The 17,440-nt window shown below is 33.6% G+C and overlaps 1 protein-coding gene across 1 annotated transcript in view; it reads left to right on the plus strand.

Annotated features, from left to right (window-relative positions):
* The window catches only part of alox12 (arachidonate 12-lipoxygenase), a 32,800-nt gene that overhangs the window by 845 nt on the left and 14,515 nt on the right, over positions 1-17,440 (plus strand). Inside the window, exons 2-6 of the mRNA XM_030162070.1 lie at positions 8,173-8,319; positions 9,978-10,179; positions 13,522-13,603; positions 14,093-14,215; positions 17,005-17,111. Of these exons, the coding sequence (XP_030017930.1) occupies positions 8,173-8,319; positions 9,978-10,179; positions 13,522-13,603; positions 14,093-14,215; positions 17,005-17,111 (661 nt within the window). The remainder of the gene's footprint in view (positions 1-8,172; positions 8,320-9,977; positions 10,180-13,521; positions 13,604-14,092; positions 14,216-17,004; positions 17,112-17,440) is intronic.

Here is a 17,440-nt window from a genome sequence, read left to right on the forward strand (position 1 = left end):
CCCTGAGCAGTTTCAAGTAATTGGAGGAAAAAGGAAACTTTTAAATTTTTGTTTATTACAAGCCAAACGAGTCATTTCTTTGAGATGGAAAGATATTCAAGGACCCACAACGAACCAATGGATTAAAGAAATGTCTTCTAACCTGGCAATGGAAAAGCTGACGTACCAGGCTAAAGGAAAGATCAAAGACTTTTATAAGATTTGGACACCTTTTTTGCAATTTTTGAAGGACCTGTCTGTATAGTCAGTCAAGTTGTGTCTGTCAAGTATGTTTTGTTGCACTGAGAGTGGATGCTATTGTGTGGGTGGGGGGCGGTAGGGATTGTTTTGATGTGTTGTTGCTTTTTTTTTTTTTCCTGGTTTTTTTTTTTGTTTGTTTGTTCTTATAAAACAATGAAAATGGACAATAAATATATTTATGAAAAAAAAAAAAAAAGGGTCATTCCATGGCGATTCAAGCAACGGTCCCCACATGACCCCCTCAGAAAATTCTGAAAAAATTCACACTTGTTCACCTACCAGATAAACGAACTCATCCAAAATTTTAATGTCATATCTGTAATAGTTTAGGAGATACAGCCCTTTGAAAATTAATGTTTTGGTTTTTTTTTTTTTTTTTTTTTTTTTTATTTTGCAAATTTGCTTTTGGGCCAACTTTGAGGAGCTCTATCTCCTTAGGTATTCAAGCCACACTGCTGAAACTCACTGTCTGGGGTGAAATCCCCCTGAAACGACTATATTTTGCATCAAAATAATTGTAGGTGCCTTTATGTTTGGCCCATGAGGCCTTGAAATCAGGCAAAAAGGCTCATTCTTCCAAATGTCCTCTCTCTTCATAATGGATGAATGTGGAGACCTCATTTTTTTTGCATGGATTCTTATGGTCAAGATGCAACAATATACTGCAAAAAGACTACATTTCAATGAAAAGTGTTGCTGTGAGGCAATGAATACAATGGGTCGATTTCAATTTTTCACAAAAATACTCTTTATTTGAGCACCCAAATTACCATGTGGCCAGTTAATGAAAATTTTGACATTTTTACCATGACTTCATATATGTTTCAAGATGTTCTGCACAAAATTTTAGCTTTGGGATAGAACTTGTTCTATTTTTGATTTTTTTTTTTTTTTACTGCACGACTATATTTTCTTCAAATTGTATACAAACGTAGGTGTAAATGGCATTTTTAACAGTATAATGGCATTGATTATTGCACAAGTTATGATAATACTGGAGATATTTGAACTAGGGTGTGGAACTGCATGATGGTTCAGACAGAATAATTATAGATTTCCCAGAACTGGCTCAGGTTGATGCCTGTAGTAGAGACTTCTGGGAAATTGTATGGAGCTGGTCAGTTGACCTAATTTCACCAGGGTCAGTGACAAAAATGTAGCTAAGATTTCCCAGAATTTTTATGATGCTGGCCAGCCTAATTGTGGGAATAGTATTCATAATCCTGAACAAACTTTTTCATCATGGAGGAAAAATGTGTTGTTGGATTGATCTTAAAGGATGAATGTCACAGAAAGATTAGACTGGCCAGCATCACAAAAATTCTGGGAAATCTTAGCTACATTTATGTCATAATAACCTATAAATAATGACAACTCCAAATTTTTGTCTGTGTTTTAGTGCAAAAACAAAACAAAACATGAAATTCTGAAAATACTTACGTTTATAAACTATCCAAACAAAAAAAATGTGAATAACCTGAAAAAAACTGAAATTTCCTATAAAAAATAAGTGCAATTTTAACAATATTATGCCTCAACTTATCATTTCTCGATGTGCATTATGGATCAGATTTACAAAGACACTAAACACTGAGGAACAGGCAGAAAATAACTAAAATTGTGCTTAATTTTCTTTAGAAATTTCAGGTTGTTCATATTTGTTCAGATCATTCACATTTTACTGTTATAGGATAGTTTGTAAATGTAAATATTTTCATAATTTAATGCTATTTTTTGCTCTGAAACAAAGACAAAAATTTGAAGTTGTCATTATTTATAGGCATAATGTAATATTATTTTTTTCACGTCAAACTGAGAAGAAAATATGGAGTCATTATTTTTTGTAGGTTTTTATGCAGTTATTTTACTGTAGATCATATTGGTCTGTATGTGGAACCTGAACTAAAATTAGTTCCACAGCCTTGACTGTGGAATTTTTGCACTTTGCAAATTCATCCCACAGGCTGGATTGGAACCTTTGGCCCCCGAGGACGCATGTTTGAGACCTCTGATCTACATGATTAGTGAATTAAATATAGGAAAATACATTATTTAAACTGATCAAATGCAAAATACAGAGGATAATGTTATAATAAATGGTGATAAATTGCTTAAGAAAGGTCATTTGGCAACTGACACAAAAGTTGCGATAGGTCTTAATGGGTTAAATTCACAATGCAATGTCAAACCACTCTTTAGGAAGTTTAATAAATTACAACATGAAGTGTCACTAACTCAAATATGCCTCTGCTGATCCAGTCAGTGGGCTAACATTCAGTCTCATACAGGTTACATCACAGGTGTCAAACATGTGGCCTGGGGGCCAAATCCGGCCCACCAAAGGATCCAATCTGGCCTGTAGAATGAATTTATGAAATGCAAAAATTACATTAAAATATTAACAATCCTTTTAGTTCAGGTTCCACATTCAGAACAATTCAATCTCAAGTTGGCAGGACCAGTAAAATACTATCATAATAACATAGAAATAATGACAACTTCAAATGTTTTTCTTTGTAAATGTAAATATTTCCATGCATTTACACTAAAACGAAGTATGATTTTGCAAAAAATGTGAATAACCTGAAATGTCTTAAGAGAAGCACGTACAATTTTAACAATATTCTGCCAGTTACTAAATGTTTTGTGTTTTCGTAGATCTAATGCGATCTGTAAGTTATAATGTACATGTATAAATTAATAAACTTTATTGCAGACACAGGTCCATAAACCATAAGCACACAACATACAGAATAAATAAAATAAAAAGGATAAAAAAGGAGATAAAAAAAAAAGATCAACTGAAGCCTAATATTGTTAAAATTATACTTATTTTTTCAGTTTGTTCATGTTAATCACATTGTTTGAAAGGATAGTGTGTAGATGTAAACCTTTTCATAATGTAAATTAACTTTTTCGCTCTAAAACATAGAGAAAAGTTTGGAGTTGACATTATTTCTATAATATTATGTTATTATTTTACTGGTTCGGCCCACTGCAGATCAAATTTAGCTGAATGTGGAACTGAACTAAAATGAGTTTATCACCCCTGGGTTACATGTTCTTTCAGACAAAGGAAAAAGGCTGGACCTGGGCCTGATCCAGACCTCTTTAAGGGTCAGGTGTGGTCTGATAACTGAGACCAGGTCCTGCCCCTCCTCTACCAGGAGGAAGTGCACTTTTCAACAGCTGTTCCATTAAAAGTGCTGATTACCCTTCAATCATTACCAGTGGTTCAGGAACTTCCACTGCAGAGAGGACACGTTTAGCTACAGATCTGATGTCCAGCTTCATTTGGATGTGGACGTCTGCTGTGGATTTGTCCTTTTGTACTGGGATCAGACCACATACCTTTGCATTTGGCCTTGGTTCTTTTGGCAGTTGTGGGACCATAACCACGTCACATATGGTCAGTCCAGGAGTGTGTTTCTGCAGTTTCTGGCAGCTTTGAAGAGGTAAATAGTCTTTGGTGAATCATGTCCAGAAGTGATCGGCTTTGTCTCCACCTTCTATGACTAATTAGATCTGAGTTAGTATGGAACTCCCAGGTCACAGGGTTGGGATGACTGAGGTTGGAGGACACATATCTAAGAGGTTTAGCCCCTTCAGCCCTATCAGCCCGCCTGCGGGCCGGAAAAAATTATATTAACCTTTTCATGCACGAATTATGAGAACCTTAATCAAATTTTTTTCCTGAGTGTTTTTATTCCTCTTTAGGCATGAAAAAAAACAATGCAACTGAAAATTTTCTTCTGACAAATGAATTAAATAAATAAAAATAATTTTAAAAAATACATTAAAAAAAATAACAACGAAAAAAAAAAATCTTATGAACCTATTTTTCATGAAGTTGCAAAAATGTCCTCTCAGCTGGACACCACACATTTAATTTTTGATGCACAGAAACATATTTTCTGATAAATTGTGTGAAAACTATGGGGAGGGCTAGTGATTCTGGGGGTTTATGCTCAGGAGAGATCTACATAATGTTACCAATTCATGTCAGAAAAGATATGTGGTGTCATAAAACTTTAATATAGATATGTGTAAAAAAAACAAAACAAAAAAAACAACGAAAAGAAAAACAAAACCCATGAATATACATGAGAACAGCTGTGGAATAGCTGTCCACTGTAGTGACCACTATGCATGAAAGGGTTAATATTCATCTACTATAGAAATATAATAAATCAGGACAATGAATGTTTTTTTCAAATTTTGCTCAAAGTTTAGACCCTAATGTTAATTAAAGTACATCAAAAGTGTATTTTAGTGCAAACTTTAATGTTCAAACATGATTTTTAATCTTTGTGGGGTGAAATATACGCTATTAAAAATCTCTGACACGAACAATTAATTTATGCATATCATCGTCAATCCAGCCAAAAAAAAACAGGCGAGAATAAAAAAATTCTAATTTCTCTTTTAGTTTGTTCCAGTTTACTCAGGCAGAGTAATAGATACAATATTTTAGACAATGGGAATAGATTCTGTGAGGTCTGAAAATGTCCATAGACACCAGGAACATCCATATGAACCTTATTATTATGAAGGAATTCTTCATTTACTTTGGGTATGTCTTTTTAGGCGTTTTTCCCCTGAAAATATGGTCAGGGTTTAGATCACAGATGTCAAACATGCGGCCCGGGGGCCAAATCAAAAATGAACCTGAACAGTCCAGGTTGGCTGATCGTTTAGGTTCAGGTTCCACATACAGACCAATGTGATCTCCTGTAAAAATAACAACACAATAACCCATAAATAATGACAAGGACAAACTTTCTTTGTGAAAAATTTAAGTGAAAAAAATAAGATTACACTGTGAAAATATTTACATTTACAAAACTATTCTTTCACAATAAAATGCAAATAAATATGTAAATATAAACAAAGATGAACAACCCGAAATATGCAATTTGAACAATATTCTGCCTTTTACTAAATATTTGGTGCATTTATGGATCCACTGTGATCTGGAGTTGTGTTAATAATAATAAGAGATGGAATATTGTAGAAAGTGTTCAAATTTTAGTTCCAACCCACTGGAGTCTCTTTATCTTCCACACACATTCCACAAATATTACTTAGTTCAAGCATCTCCCCTTCCCCCATTGTTCTTTTTTCACGTCTGCTGTCGGCCTTAATGTTCACACTGTCCCCCAATTCCCTTCAAATCCATGAAAAAATTCCAGCATGTGTCCACGCGTACTGTGTGAAAACTGTATGATGTCTCATATTTGTGCTTTGTATTATATTCTGTTCTTTACAGCAGTTTTTCGAAGAAAGGGTTTTGTGGTAGCGCTCTAGTTGTACTCTGTACCAGGAGCAGCGGCCTGATGTCCCTAATCATCGAACTTAATTTCGTTTGATGTACTCTGTACTGTCAAATGACAATAAAGGCAATTCAATTCAATTGAATTCAATTGAATTCAATTCAATTCAAACTCCAAAATTCTAACAATATTCTGCCTGTTACCAAATGTTTATGTAACATTGTGTGTAATGTACATATATAAATAAGTCGAGGCATAATATTGTTAGAATTTCACAAATTTTTCAAATGAATTTTCTGTTTTTTCAGGTTATTCACATGTTTTTTGTAAAATGTAAATATTTTCATACTTTAATTGGGGGGTTTTTGTACTAAAACAAAAAGAAAAAACTTGGATTTGTCATTATTTATAGCTTATTACGTCATTATTTTACTATTCTGGCCCACTGCAGATCAAACTGGGCTAAATATGGCCCCTGAACCAAAATGAGTTTGACCCCCCTGTTGTAGAGGATGACGGTGTTTCCATGGTAACTACAGAGCCTCTGAATATCCAAATGGGTCATATCTGATGAACATGAAAAGACGATAAACTGTATTTTACACCAATTATTTCCATGTAGTGACAGGATTAGTGGATCAACAGCTATTGAACATTTTATATCAGTAAATTATTTGGGTTGCCAGTGGATGTTTGGGTCTTTATGGGTTAAAGTTTACACCTCAGTCAGATAACAGTATCGTTGCACCATCAGGAAACTGTCACTGTTCAGACTCTTCAGGAGTTCTGCATTTATGTACTGTGTCGTTAGACATTTAAAGACGAGCCCCAATCTCTTCTCAGTTTTGTGACTGTTTTGGTCAAAAGATGTCAGCTTAGATGAGTATTTCTATGTTCAGCTGAATTTACTAATTATTACCAAATGATACAAAATATCTATATTAATGTATCTTCCATGTTGCTCTTTGATCAGACTGCATTTATGAATAAGAATCTGTTCTTAATTGCTTTCCTGGGTAAATAAAGGTTAAATAAATATAAATAAAATAAAATTTAAAGCCAAACATTATTGTATGACCTGTAGTATGACATTAAATGGCAGAAGGTCTTAGTTACACTCTGCTACAGATATGTATAGAGTTGACTAACACCTCATTATCAGTTGTCATCAACATATTTGCATCAGTGTGGAGTTTATATTTGTTTTTTAAAGGAAGTATTCAAATCATTACCAGGAAGTAACAGATGATTGTGTCAGTGTCACAGAAACTTGCATGATGACTAACAGTAGAGTGCAACAGTTGGGTAGTAATAATAATAATAATAATAATAATAATAATAATAATAATAATAATAATAATAATAATAATAATAATTAATAATGATACTGTAATAATTTATGGTCCATTTTATCTGTGAAAAAGGGTTCCAACTGGATGTTTGTGTCTGACTAAAGAGTGTTGTGTAGTAAAACGGAACATGCAAATTCTATGGTAAGCAGCTTGTGACACAGAGACATTGAAAGAGTTGTTCTTTTCCGCTGCATCTGTTAAATGTCAAAATGTCAACACCATTATGTATCAGAGAAACATATGACTTTTTTTTCATTTCACTACATTCACTAGATTTCCTATTAAGACTTTACATAACAAAACTTAAAAATGTTTGTGGAACAAATGATTACATTTGATTAAATTTTGATGGCGGGGGGGGGGGTTGATGAAATTTTCAGGAAATGTTGATACTGGCACAAGGAACAAATGATTAAATTTTGGTGGTGATCAGGGGAGGCTGATCTGCCTTGGCGGAGGTCTGCGCTCTCTGAGTGCTGTTCTAGTTTGTTTGTTTGTTGGTCTGTTAGCAAGATAACTCAAAAAGTTATGGATGGATTTGGATGAAATTTTCAGTAAATGTTGATACAAAGATAAGGAACAAATGATTACATTTTAGTGGTGATTCAGCGGGGGGGGGGGGGGGACTGAGCTGCCTTGGTGGAGGTCTGTGCTCTACAAGTGCTTTTCTAGTTATATTTATAAATGTGATTTTTGATAAATAATTTCCCAAAATGTTTTACAATTTAGCACAAATATTCATTTAATGTTTAAGATTCAGTGGAAAGATTTTGGTGGCCAAAGGTCAAAGGCCAACATGATCTAATGCCTGTCCATTCTTATGAATGTCATATCTCAGAAACACTTTGAGGAAATTTTCTCCAAATCAACACAAACGTTCATTTGGATATGATGAACTGAGTAGATTTTGGTGGTCAAAGGCTGGGACATTGACAAGGGGGGGGGGGGGTAAGCATGACAAATTCATGGGGCCCAGTATTTGTGGGGGGCCCATAGAGCAGTGGAGGGGGCCCAGTGTAAGATCCGCTGTATAACAGAGGTGTAGAAGTCGGGAGGTGAACGTTGAAAGCATGTTAAGTTTTGTTTTAATTTTCATGGTGTCATAAGTCACATTGTGTATGGACCACACCTCCATGTACATTAACCCCCCCACCCCCACCACCACAAAACTCCCAGTGACTGAGTGATGCTGATTATGACACAAGGTTGACGGCCAAACCTGATTAACTTGTGGTACTTTACAAATTTACAAGTTCTATTCATTTAGAAAGTTTTAAACTGAAATTTTCTGTTTGATACACCCTTAGATGGAAACCTACACTGTAACCGTGGCAACTGGTACATCGGAGTATTCCGGCACCAACAACTACATATATGTGACCCTGATAGGAGAGAGAGGGGAGAGTGAGCGCACCCTGCTGGACAATCCAGGACTAGACTTCTGTCGAGGAGCAGTAAGTGTGTTTGACACTGGAACCACTTTGATGGTGTTGGACTTAATCGTGTGTCATGTTATTGTCTAGTAATGATAAGTAACTGCAACCGTCACCGTCATCCAGACAAGAGTTTGGCATGTAAAGGAATCTGTTAAATTATTACTAGAAAATAACATTACTCCGTTTCTAACATTTGCATTTTTAAAAGTTTAATATCATCAGGGTGTTTCACATAACACTAGTCCGTAGAAATTAATGACTCATCATGAGGAGCATTTATACACCTACCGCACTGGATCCAGTCTGTGAGTCCTTTCAGTTTGATCTGGTCCAAATTTGTGTGTGTACAATGTCCCCCAGGCTTTTGTTGTGAATTAAAAGCACTGCAAAAATCCAAATCTTACCAAGTGTATTTTTTTCATTTCTACTCCAAATATCTCATCACACTTAAAGTAAGACATAATCACCTAAAGAGTAACTTTTCAGTGAGATATAAAAACTTATTTTAAGACAATAGATCTGGAAAATCTGATTTCAAGAAATCTTACCGAGATCATTTTCAGTTGTTCCATTGGCAGATTTTTTTTTTTTGCTTAATTCAATTTTTTTTTCTTAATTCAAGATTTTTTTTTTTTTTGCTTCATTCAAGATTTTTTTTTTTCTTAATTCAAGATTTTTTTTCTTAATTCAAGATTTTTTTTTTTTGCTTCATTCAAGATTTTTTTTTTTCTTAATTCAAGATTTTTTTTCTTAATTCAAGATTTTTTTTTTGCTTAATTCAAGCAAAAAAAAAAAAATCTGCCAATGGAACAAGTCAAAATGATCTTGATAAGATTTCTTGAAATAAGATTTTCCAGATCTATTGTCTAAAAGTAAGACATAATCATCTAAAGAGTAATTTTTCAGGGAGAAATAAGAACTTATTTTTAGACAATAGATCTGGAAAATCTTGTTTCAAGAAATCTTACCAAGATAATTTTCACTTGTTCCATTGGCAGATTTTTTTTGCTTAATTAATTTTTTTTTTTTGCTTAATTCAAGATTTTTTTTTTTTTTTTTTTTGCGTAATTCAAGATTTTTTTTTGCTTAATTCAAGCAAAAAAAAATCTGCCAATGGAACAAGTGAAAATTATCTTGGTAAGATTTCTTGAAATCAGATTTTCCAGATCTATTGTCTAAAAATAAGTTCTTATATCTCACTGAAGAGTTCCTCTTTAGGTGATTATGTCTTATTTTAAGTATGATGAGATATTTTGACCAGAAATGAGAAAAATACACTTGGTAAGATTTGGATTTTTGCAGTGCGGCCAGTCTATCCAACAGAGGTAGTTTCAATCATGGCTCAGTTTAACAGTGTTTCTTTCTGAATGCTTTGGACCAATTGACATAAGTTACATACAGCTGACAGCAGAAGACAAATGACTGGAAAGAAGAATAAAAAATGAATAAATTAATAATATGCTGATGTCAGAGGCAGTACTATTAACACCTTTAAATTCAAAAATACATACACGTCTGTAGTTTGTAAACATTCATCCATTTTCTGGAACTGTTTAATTCTTTAATAAGGTTAACTGACTGTGAACACTGTTATACTTCAGTTCTGACGTGGACTTTGCTGTTGGTAGTGATTTAAATACTTTCTGTCTCTTCCTATGTGTCTCCATTTTCATTAGGTGGACCAGTACCAGGTGACCAGTCCATCGTCTTTAGGCTCTGTGCTACTGGTCAGACTGGAAAAACAGAAGTACTGGGTGGAAGATAACTGGTTCTGTCGCTATGTCATGGTAGAACCTCCTGGTGGAGGCAAAGTTTTGACCTTTCCTTGTTACCGTTGGCTTATCGGAGATACCAAGGTGGAGATAAGAGAAGGAACGGGTAAGAAGAACTGTAGACAATCTGAGGTCCAGTATGGAAGGGTACGCATAGAGGATTCTGCAGGTTGGAATGTGTGCAATGTACCACCCCACAAGACAGGAAATACTATAAAATGTACCCAAACATCCACTGTCAACCAAAACCATCTACTGATCTAAACTGTGTAATACCTGTTGAGCCACTAATCCTATCAATACATGTAAATAATCGGTGTAAAATACAGTTTGTCATCTTTTCACGGTCATCAGATATGACCCAGTTGGACGTTCAGAGTCTCCGTAGTTGCCATGGAAACACTGTCATCTACTGCAATATTGATTCACCAGTAAAACTCATGGATTTGGTTTAATGACAGTGGATGGAGACACTGGGTTTATGTTCAGTTAATGATAGATTTGATTGAAAAAGTGGCTTTTTATTCCGTTTTCTCTGTTTTTGATAGAATAACCCTCAACTTTAATTTGTGGTTTTATGAACATCGACATTATCAGTGAATTAAATATAGGAAAATACCTGATTCTCACTAAGAATGCAAAATACTGAGTGTAATATTAGAATAAATGGTGATAAATCGCTTAAGAAAAGTAATAAATAAATAAATAAATAAATAAATAAATATTTGGGGCACAAAAAAAGCTTGTCTTCATTTTCTCTGTTTTTGATATAACCCTCAACTTTAATCCGTAGTGAATGTGGAAACACCGTCATCTTCTACAACATTGATTCATCAGTAAAACCCATGAGAGTGAATGGAGATACATGTTTTATGTTCAGTTAATGATATATTGTTGAAAAAGTCACTTATTCTTCAGTGTAATGTATAATAGCCCTCAACTTTAACCTGAGCTTTAAAGAACATCTACATGATCAGTGAATTAAATGTAGGAAAATACCAGATTTTCATTGAAAAAAAGCAAAATATAGAAGCTAATGATACAATAAATGATGTTAAATCACTTGAGAAAGGCTAAATATTGAGAAAAATTCATTTGGGAACTGACACAAAAGTTAAATGACGTACAGACTATAACCCTGGGATGGTATCACTATATACCATCATGATACAGTGTGTTAATATTTATAAACTGTCTACCATTAATATTAATGTTAACATCCAACCGGTCACTGTTGATGCATTTAAGGGTTAGAGTTAGAGTCATGTTTGAAATCATGCAGTAACTTTGTGTTTCAGTCACATTCTAAACACATTTCAGGTACAATCCTAAAACGTCCTATATTTTGTCTGTAGACTTCTTGTCTTGTAATCAAGGTTATTATCGTTAACGCAAATTAATGAAATGACTTAAACTAGAATTGAAAAAGCATTTTTGTTAACTGAAATAAACAAAAACTCTAATTAAAAGAAAAAACAATAGCTAACTGAAACTGTATAGTGTGCTTACAAAACTAAAACATATAAAATTATGGATAAAATTCCCTTTGTTTTTGTCTGTCAGTGTCGTATTGATATGAAATCGATTTATTTTGTTAGAGCAATTTTAGCTGCTGGCACCATATGACACCAAGGTTCTAATAGTTTTGGATTTTCCATTATCATTTAGTTTTATTAGTTTTAACTTTTTTTTTTCTCTAATTCAGTTAGTTTTAATTAGTTTTTAGAGCAAGTTTGCTAGTTTTTGTTAGTTTTCATTTTTTCCTAAATGCTTAGTTTTAGTTTAGTTTTAGTATTAATTTTAGTTTTTTCGTATGTTTTATCTCCTTCGCCGTCATATTCAAATAAATCCCAGGCAGGACTCTGCTGCTTTCTCCCAACTTTAGTCTCCATGTTTCCAGGTAGAGTGAGGACCAGAAGACGACTGGAAACCACAAGTGACGGACCATTAAATATCATATGGTGCCAGCAGCTAAAATTGCTAGAGCGAAATAAATCGATTTCGTATCAAACTGACATTGACAAAGACGAAAACGAAGGGAATTCTATCCATGATTTTAGTTAGTTTTGTAAGCACACAATACAGTTTCAGTTAGTTATCGTTTTTTTCTTTTAATTTTAGTTTTTATTTATTTCAGTTAACAAAAATGTTTTTTCAATTCTAGTTTTCATCATTTCGTTAGTTTTTGTTAACGATAATAACCTTGTACGACCCTTCACGGTCCTTCGCTTTTCGTCACTTGTCGTTTAGAGTCGTCTTCTCATTCCCACTCTACCTGGAAACATGCAGACTAAAGTTGGGAGAAAGCAGCAGAGTCCTGTCTGGGATTTATGTGAATAAAGATAAAAGTAGATAAAAGATATGAAAAAACGAAAACTAATACTAAAAGTAAGCATTTAGAAAAAAACGAAAACTAACAAAAACTAGCAAACCTGCTCTGAAAACTAACTAAAACTAACTGAATTAGAGAAAAAAAGTCCAAACTAAATCAAACTAAACTATAATGAAAAATCCAAAACTATTAGAACTAGGGATGTAACAATTACTGGTATAACGATAAACCGCGGTAAAATTGCAGACGGTTAGTATTACCATTTAAATTCTAATTAGCATATAACCGTGTTTGATTACTGCACTTTTAGGGGAAAAAACCCTGTGTAAAGACATGCTTTTATTTAAAATATTTGAGTATAGTTTTAATTTATTACAATTTTAATTTTCTATACCTAATATTTGGAACCAATATTCACTTTTAAAGTCTTTGAAATGGTTCATTAAGCATCTTTGTGTTATTTATGCAATAAATTGTATACATTTTTCAAATCGGATTTTATATATTTTTTGTGCTGTTCGTCCTTTTATGTTTATGTAGTAGGTTAAAGTGAATAAAATAATAGGCAGATGATATAAATGAAGTTCTGCTGAAAAAAAAGATACTAAACATGGGTATAGTAAACATTTGTTTATATAGTATATAAAGGCAAAATCAAAAGGACTGAAAAACAGACAAACCAGGCTCAGACCACTAAGGGTTAATATTTGAATGTTTCTGCAACAGAAGGTATACTGTGCCCATTATTTTTATTTATTTATTTATTCATTCATTCATTCATTCATTCAAAATACAACTTGGTTAAATTATTTTGGTGTGTGTATTAGTACTTTTTGAACATTTTGAGCACAATTTCAACAATGTCGCGATAATAACGATAACTGTGATAATTCTGGTCACAATAACCGCGATATGAAATTTTCATATCGTTCCGTCCCTAATTAGAACTTTGCTTATAATACAAGCTGTAAGTAAAGCTTTCATAAACTGTACCGTAGGATCAGAGTTCCATGAAAAGTTTTAAATGGTTAAAACTCACTCTTTATTAGGTTAATAATGTTTACATTTTCGTCTCCTGTTCCTAAACATGTTGTCCTGTGTTTGTGTTTCCTTCAGCTAAGACACTAAAGGATGACGTCACCCCTCAGCTGCTGACTCACAGAAAGACAGAGTTAGAGGACAGACAGAAGACGTACAGGTCCAACACAGAAGAACACAGCTTCAGCTTATACAGGGGTTGGACAAAATAATGGAAACACCTTCACCTCAAGATGATAATGCCCCAATCCATACAGCTAGAATTGTTAAAGAATGGCATGAGGAACATTCTAATGAAGTTGAGCATCTCGTATGGCCGGCACAGTCCCCAGACCTCAACATTATTGAGCATTTATGGTCAGTTTTAGAGATTCAAGTAAGATGTCGACTTCCACCGCCATTGTCTCTAACAGAGTTGGAGGGTATTCTAACTGAAGAATGGCTTAAAATTCCTTTGGAAACAATTCACAAGTTGTATGAATCAATACCTCGGAGAATTGAGGCTGTAATTGCCGCAAAAGGCGGACCTACACCATATTAAATTATATTTTGTTGATTTTTTAAGGTGTTTCCATTATTTTGTCCAACCCCTGTATGTGTGTGTTCTAGGTGAATACTTCTAAACATTACTTCTGTGTGTTGGTGTCAGATGGCTGACGTGGGCTCCAGGGATTCCACGATGTATCGATGCGAAAACAGAAGCTGATTTACCACAGGATGTTCGCTTTGACAACGAGAAGAGGAGCGACTTCGAACATTCCTTACATTATGCGTGAGTGGGGCCAAAAATACTGACAAACAACTTTTTTTTTTTTTTGTCACTTAAGTTTTTATTGAAATTCACACATTTTTGGCAAAACAACAAAAAACGAAGATTCTTTCCATCATTTTTCGCTCTGTAAACAGTCCATTTAATCCACTTTTGTCCATTTGTGCTTCCTGTAGTCGCAGTCTATGAGTCATTGTATATATTCCATCAATAATTTCAATCCACTGGTCCTTTGTTGATGCTTCTGTCCTTCCCCAGTTCCTTGTAATAGCTTTTTTGCAAGCCACCAAAAGTATCTTTACCATGTATATGTCATTTCCTACTACATTTCCATCACATAAGTTTTTGTTTTTTTTTAATTTCGAATATGCAAAGAAAATAAAACAAGACAAAGCAAATTAAGACATAAACAAAATAACATTCAAATGGACAGAATCTATCTTCAAGCACATACAAGTCTGAATTTTGCACGGTCGAAAAGGAGTAGGAAGAAGTATAAACTTATTTAATCCTACCCCTCAGTGCTTTTACACCTTTATCGTTAACTTTATGCAACAATCAGCCTATACTATTTCCCTAATTTTAGCATCGAACCACAACAATCCATAATGCAGTAACTGAATTATCCACAACAGTATGTTCATGTCAGTACAGTCATACAAATAGACTCAACAAATCAAACATTTTCTTCAATAATTCCAGCAGATTTATCAGTACAACATCATTCATAAACAAACAGGCCTCATTGTCATTATTGAATACTATAACCTCTCAAGAATCAATTCTTTATATCTTTTTTTAAACTGAATTATGTTTGATATTTGTTTTTATCTCCACACACAATTTGTTCAAAAGTTTTACTCCACAAATGGTGATACAGAAACTTTTTAATGTAGTGCGTACTTTATGAATCTTCAAATTTAATTTTCCCCGTAAATCATAGCCTCCCTCTCTTTCACAAAACATTTCTTGAATATTGCCCAGTTACAAAAACACAGAACATCACAGTACATTGGAATCTCATACCCCATAATTTGTTTTAGTACTCTACACACCATAACCCAAAACAGTTATTTTTATCACATTTCTAAAAAGCATGTGTGATCTACATCAAATTCTCCACATTCCCTCCAACATTTCTGCTGTCTGTTTAACTGCTTACTTTTCTTCTTAGAAATAAAGAAAGATAAAATAAAGAAATGTACCAGATTTTTCCAGGAAAACTCCCTCCAGATCCACAAACTAGGCAAGGCAAGTTTATTTGTATAGCACATTTCAGCAACAAGGCAATTCAAGGTGCTTCACACAGGACATTGAAATAAAAGAAACAAAAAGAAACACATTTAAAACATTATAAAAGAAACATGTAAAAGGTGATTAAAAACAGCGAGTAATAAAACACATAAAATAAAAAAATAAATAAAATAGAATAAAATAAAAATAAAAACACACACATATTAAAGTAAGAGTTGCAGTGCAGAGTTTCAAAGAGAATATAAAGTTTAAAAAGTCAAAAGCCTTTTAAAACTAGTGGATGTTTGGTGTATCTTCCACATATTAAACCAGTCCACATCTGTAATTTCCACACTGAGCTCCTTCTCCCATTTTTCTTTTATATAATTGGTTGAGTTTTTGTCATGTGAGTTGAAGCCATGATAGATTGTTGAAATTATTCTTGATTTACTTTCCTTACATGCTTTGATAACACTGGGTTACAAAAAAAAAATGTTTTTTGCAAGTTGTCTAGGTTTTTTCAACTGAATTAGGACCATTTTGCACCGCTAAATCCAAAAATGACATCTGTTTTTCTCCATCAGGTCAGGTTTTTTTGCTTATTTGATTGTGAAAAATTTGATCTTCTCACAAAATTGATTACATTTTTGTGACTTTATCAGTTGATTTTTTATATAGTTCTCACCCAAAATAGGTTTTAAGAGAAAAAAAAAATCATTTTCTAACAGGATTCCTGTTAGGTACAATGGTGTATTCACCGCAGATGTAGCAGAATACGTCAGGCTTATTTTTGCAAGATCTTCTAGTCGAAGCCATTTCATTCACCTGTAATATTTAAAAAAAAAAAACATTAATCATAAATTGGCAAAAGTAAAATCTTCAGAACTCGTTTATTGCAAGAAATAACCCTAATCCTAACCCTAATCCTAAAACTAAACCTAATCCTAACACTAACCCTAATCCTAACCCTAGCCCAAACCCTAATCCTAATACTAATACTAACCCTAACCCTAATATTAATCCTAATCCTAACCCTAACCTGTAATATTAAAAAAAAACAATCATAAATTGGCAAAAGTAAAATCTTCAGAACTCGTTTATTGCTAGAAATATGAAAGAATTTTGTATCATATGATGTGAAAATGCCCATAAATATAAGCAAAAATGTTAAAAAGCCAATATGTAGCATAGTTCAGAAAGTTGACCTGATTGAGCAAAATGAATGTGATTTTTGGATTCAGCACACCAAAATTATCCTAAATCAGCTCAAAAAACTTAAACAATAAATTTGTTGTTGACCAGTGTAATGATTTGGATCACACTGTTCACTTCCCTGTGGGGGTCAACCTGGACTTCCTTTCTTTAATAATCTCTTAGTTGGAGATATCTATAAAAGTCATGTGTCCCCAGATTATATTTTTTAAATTCTGGAAACTCTCCAGCTGCCCTTCTTACCCTAACCCTAACCACATAACTTTTAGAGAACAATGTTTTGTTTTTTTTTTTTTTTTTCTAGCAACGCATTTTATAAGCTACCCACAGTTCCTTCTTTTCCTCAGGTTGATGGAACTGTCTCTGAAGAAGCTGGCCATCAAGTTTGGAAAGTCCTGGAATGACCTGGAAGATTTCAAACGGATATTTTGGAAGCTTCGGAGCTCCATAGCTGGTGGGTTCAATTCTACACCATCACTGAGAAAGTTACTCTCATTTTTTTGACACTTAATCTTTATTAGTTATTTTAACCCTTTCATGCATGAATTGTGAGAACCTTAATTGAGATTTTTTTTTCCTGAGTGTTTTTATTCCTCTTTAGACATGAAAAAAACAAAAAACAAAAACGATTTAAATAGTTTTTTGTGAACCTATTTTTCATGGAGTTGCAAAAATGTCTACTCAGTTGGACACCATGTGATTAAACCTAACTAAACCCTTTCCATACACAGCTCTTGTACCCAAACAATGACACTGACCTGTGTATTGAAATGTTCCATTCAG

This window comes from Sphaeramia orbicularis, chromosome 18 (genome assembly GCF_902148855.1).
Source record: "Sphaeramia orbicularis chromosome 18, fSphaOr1.1, whole genome shotgun sequence".
NCBI classification, from domain to species: domain Eukaryota; kingdom Metazoa; phylum Chordata; class Actinopteri; order Kurtiformes; family Apogonidae; genus Sphaeramia; species Sphaeramia orbicularis.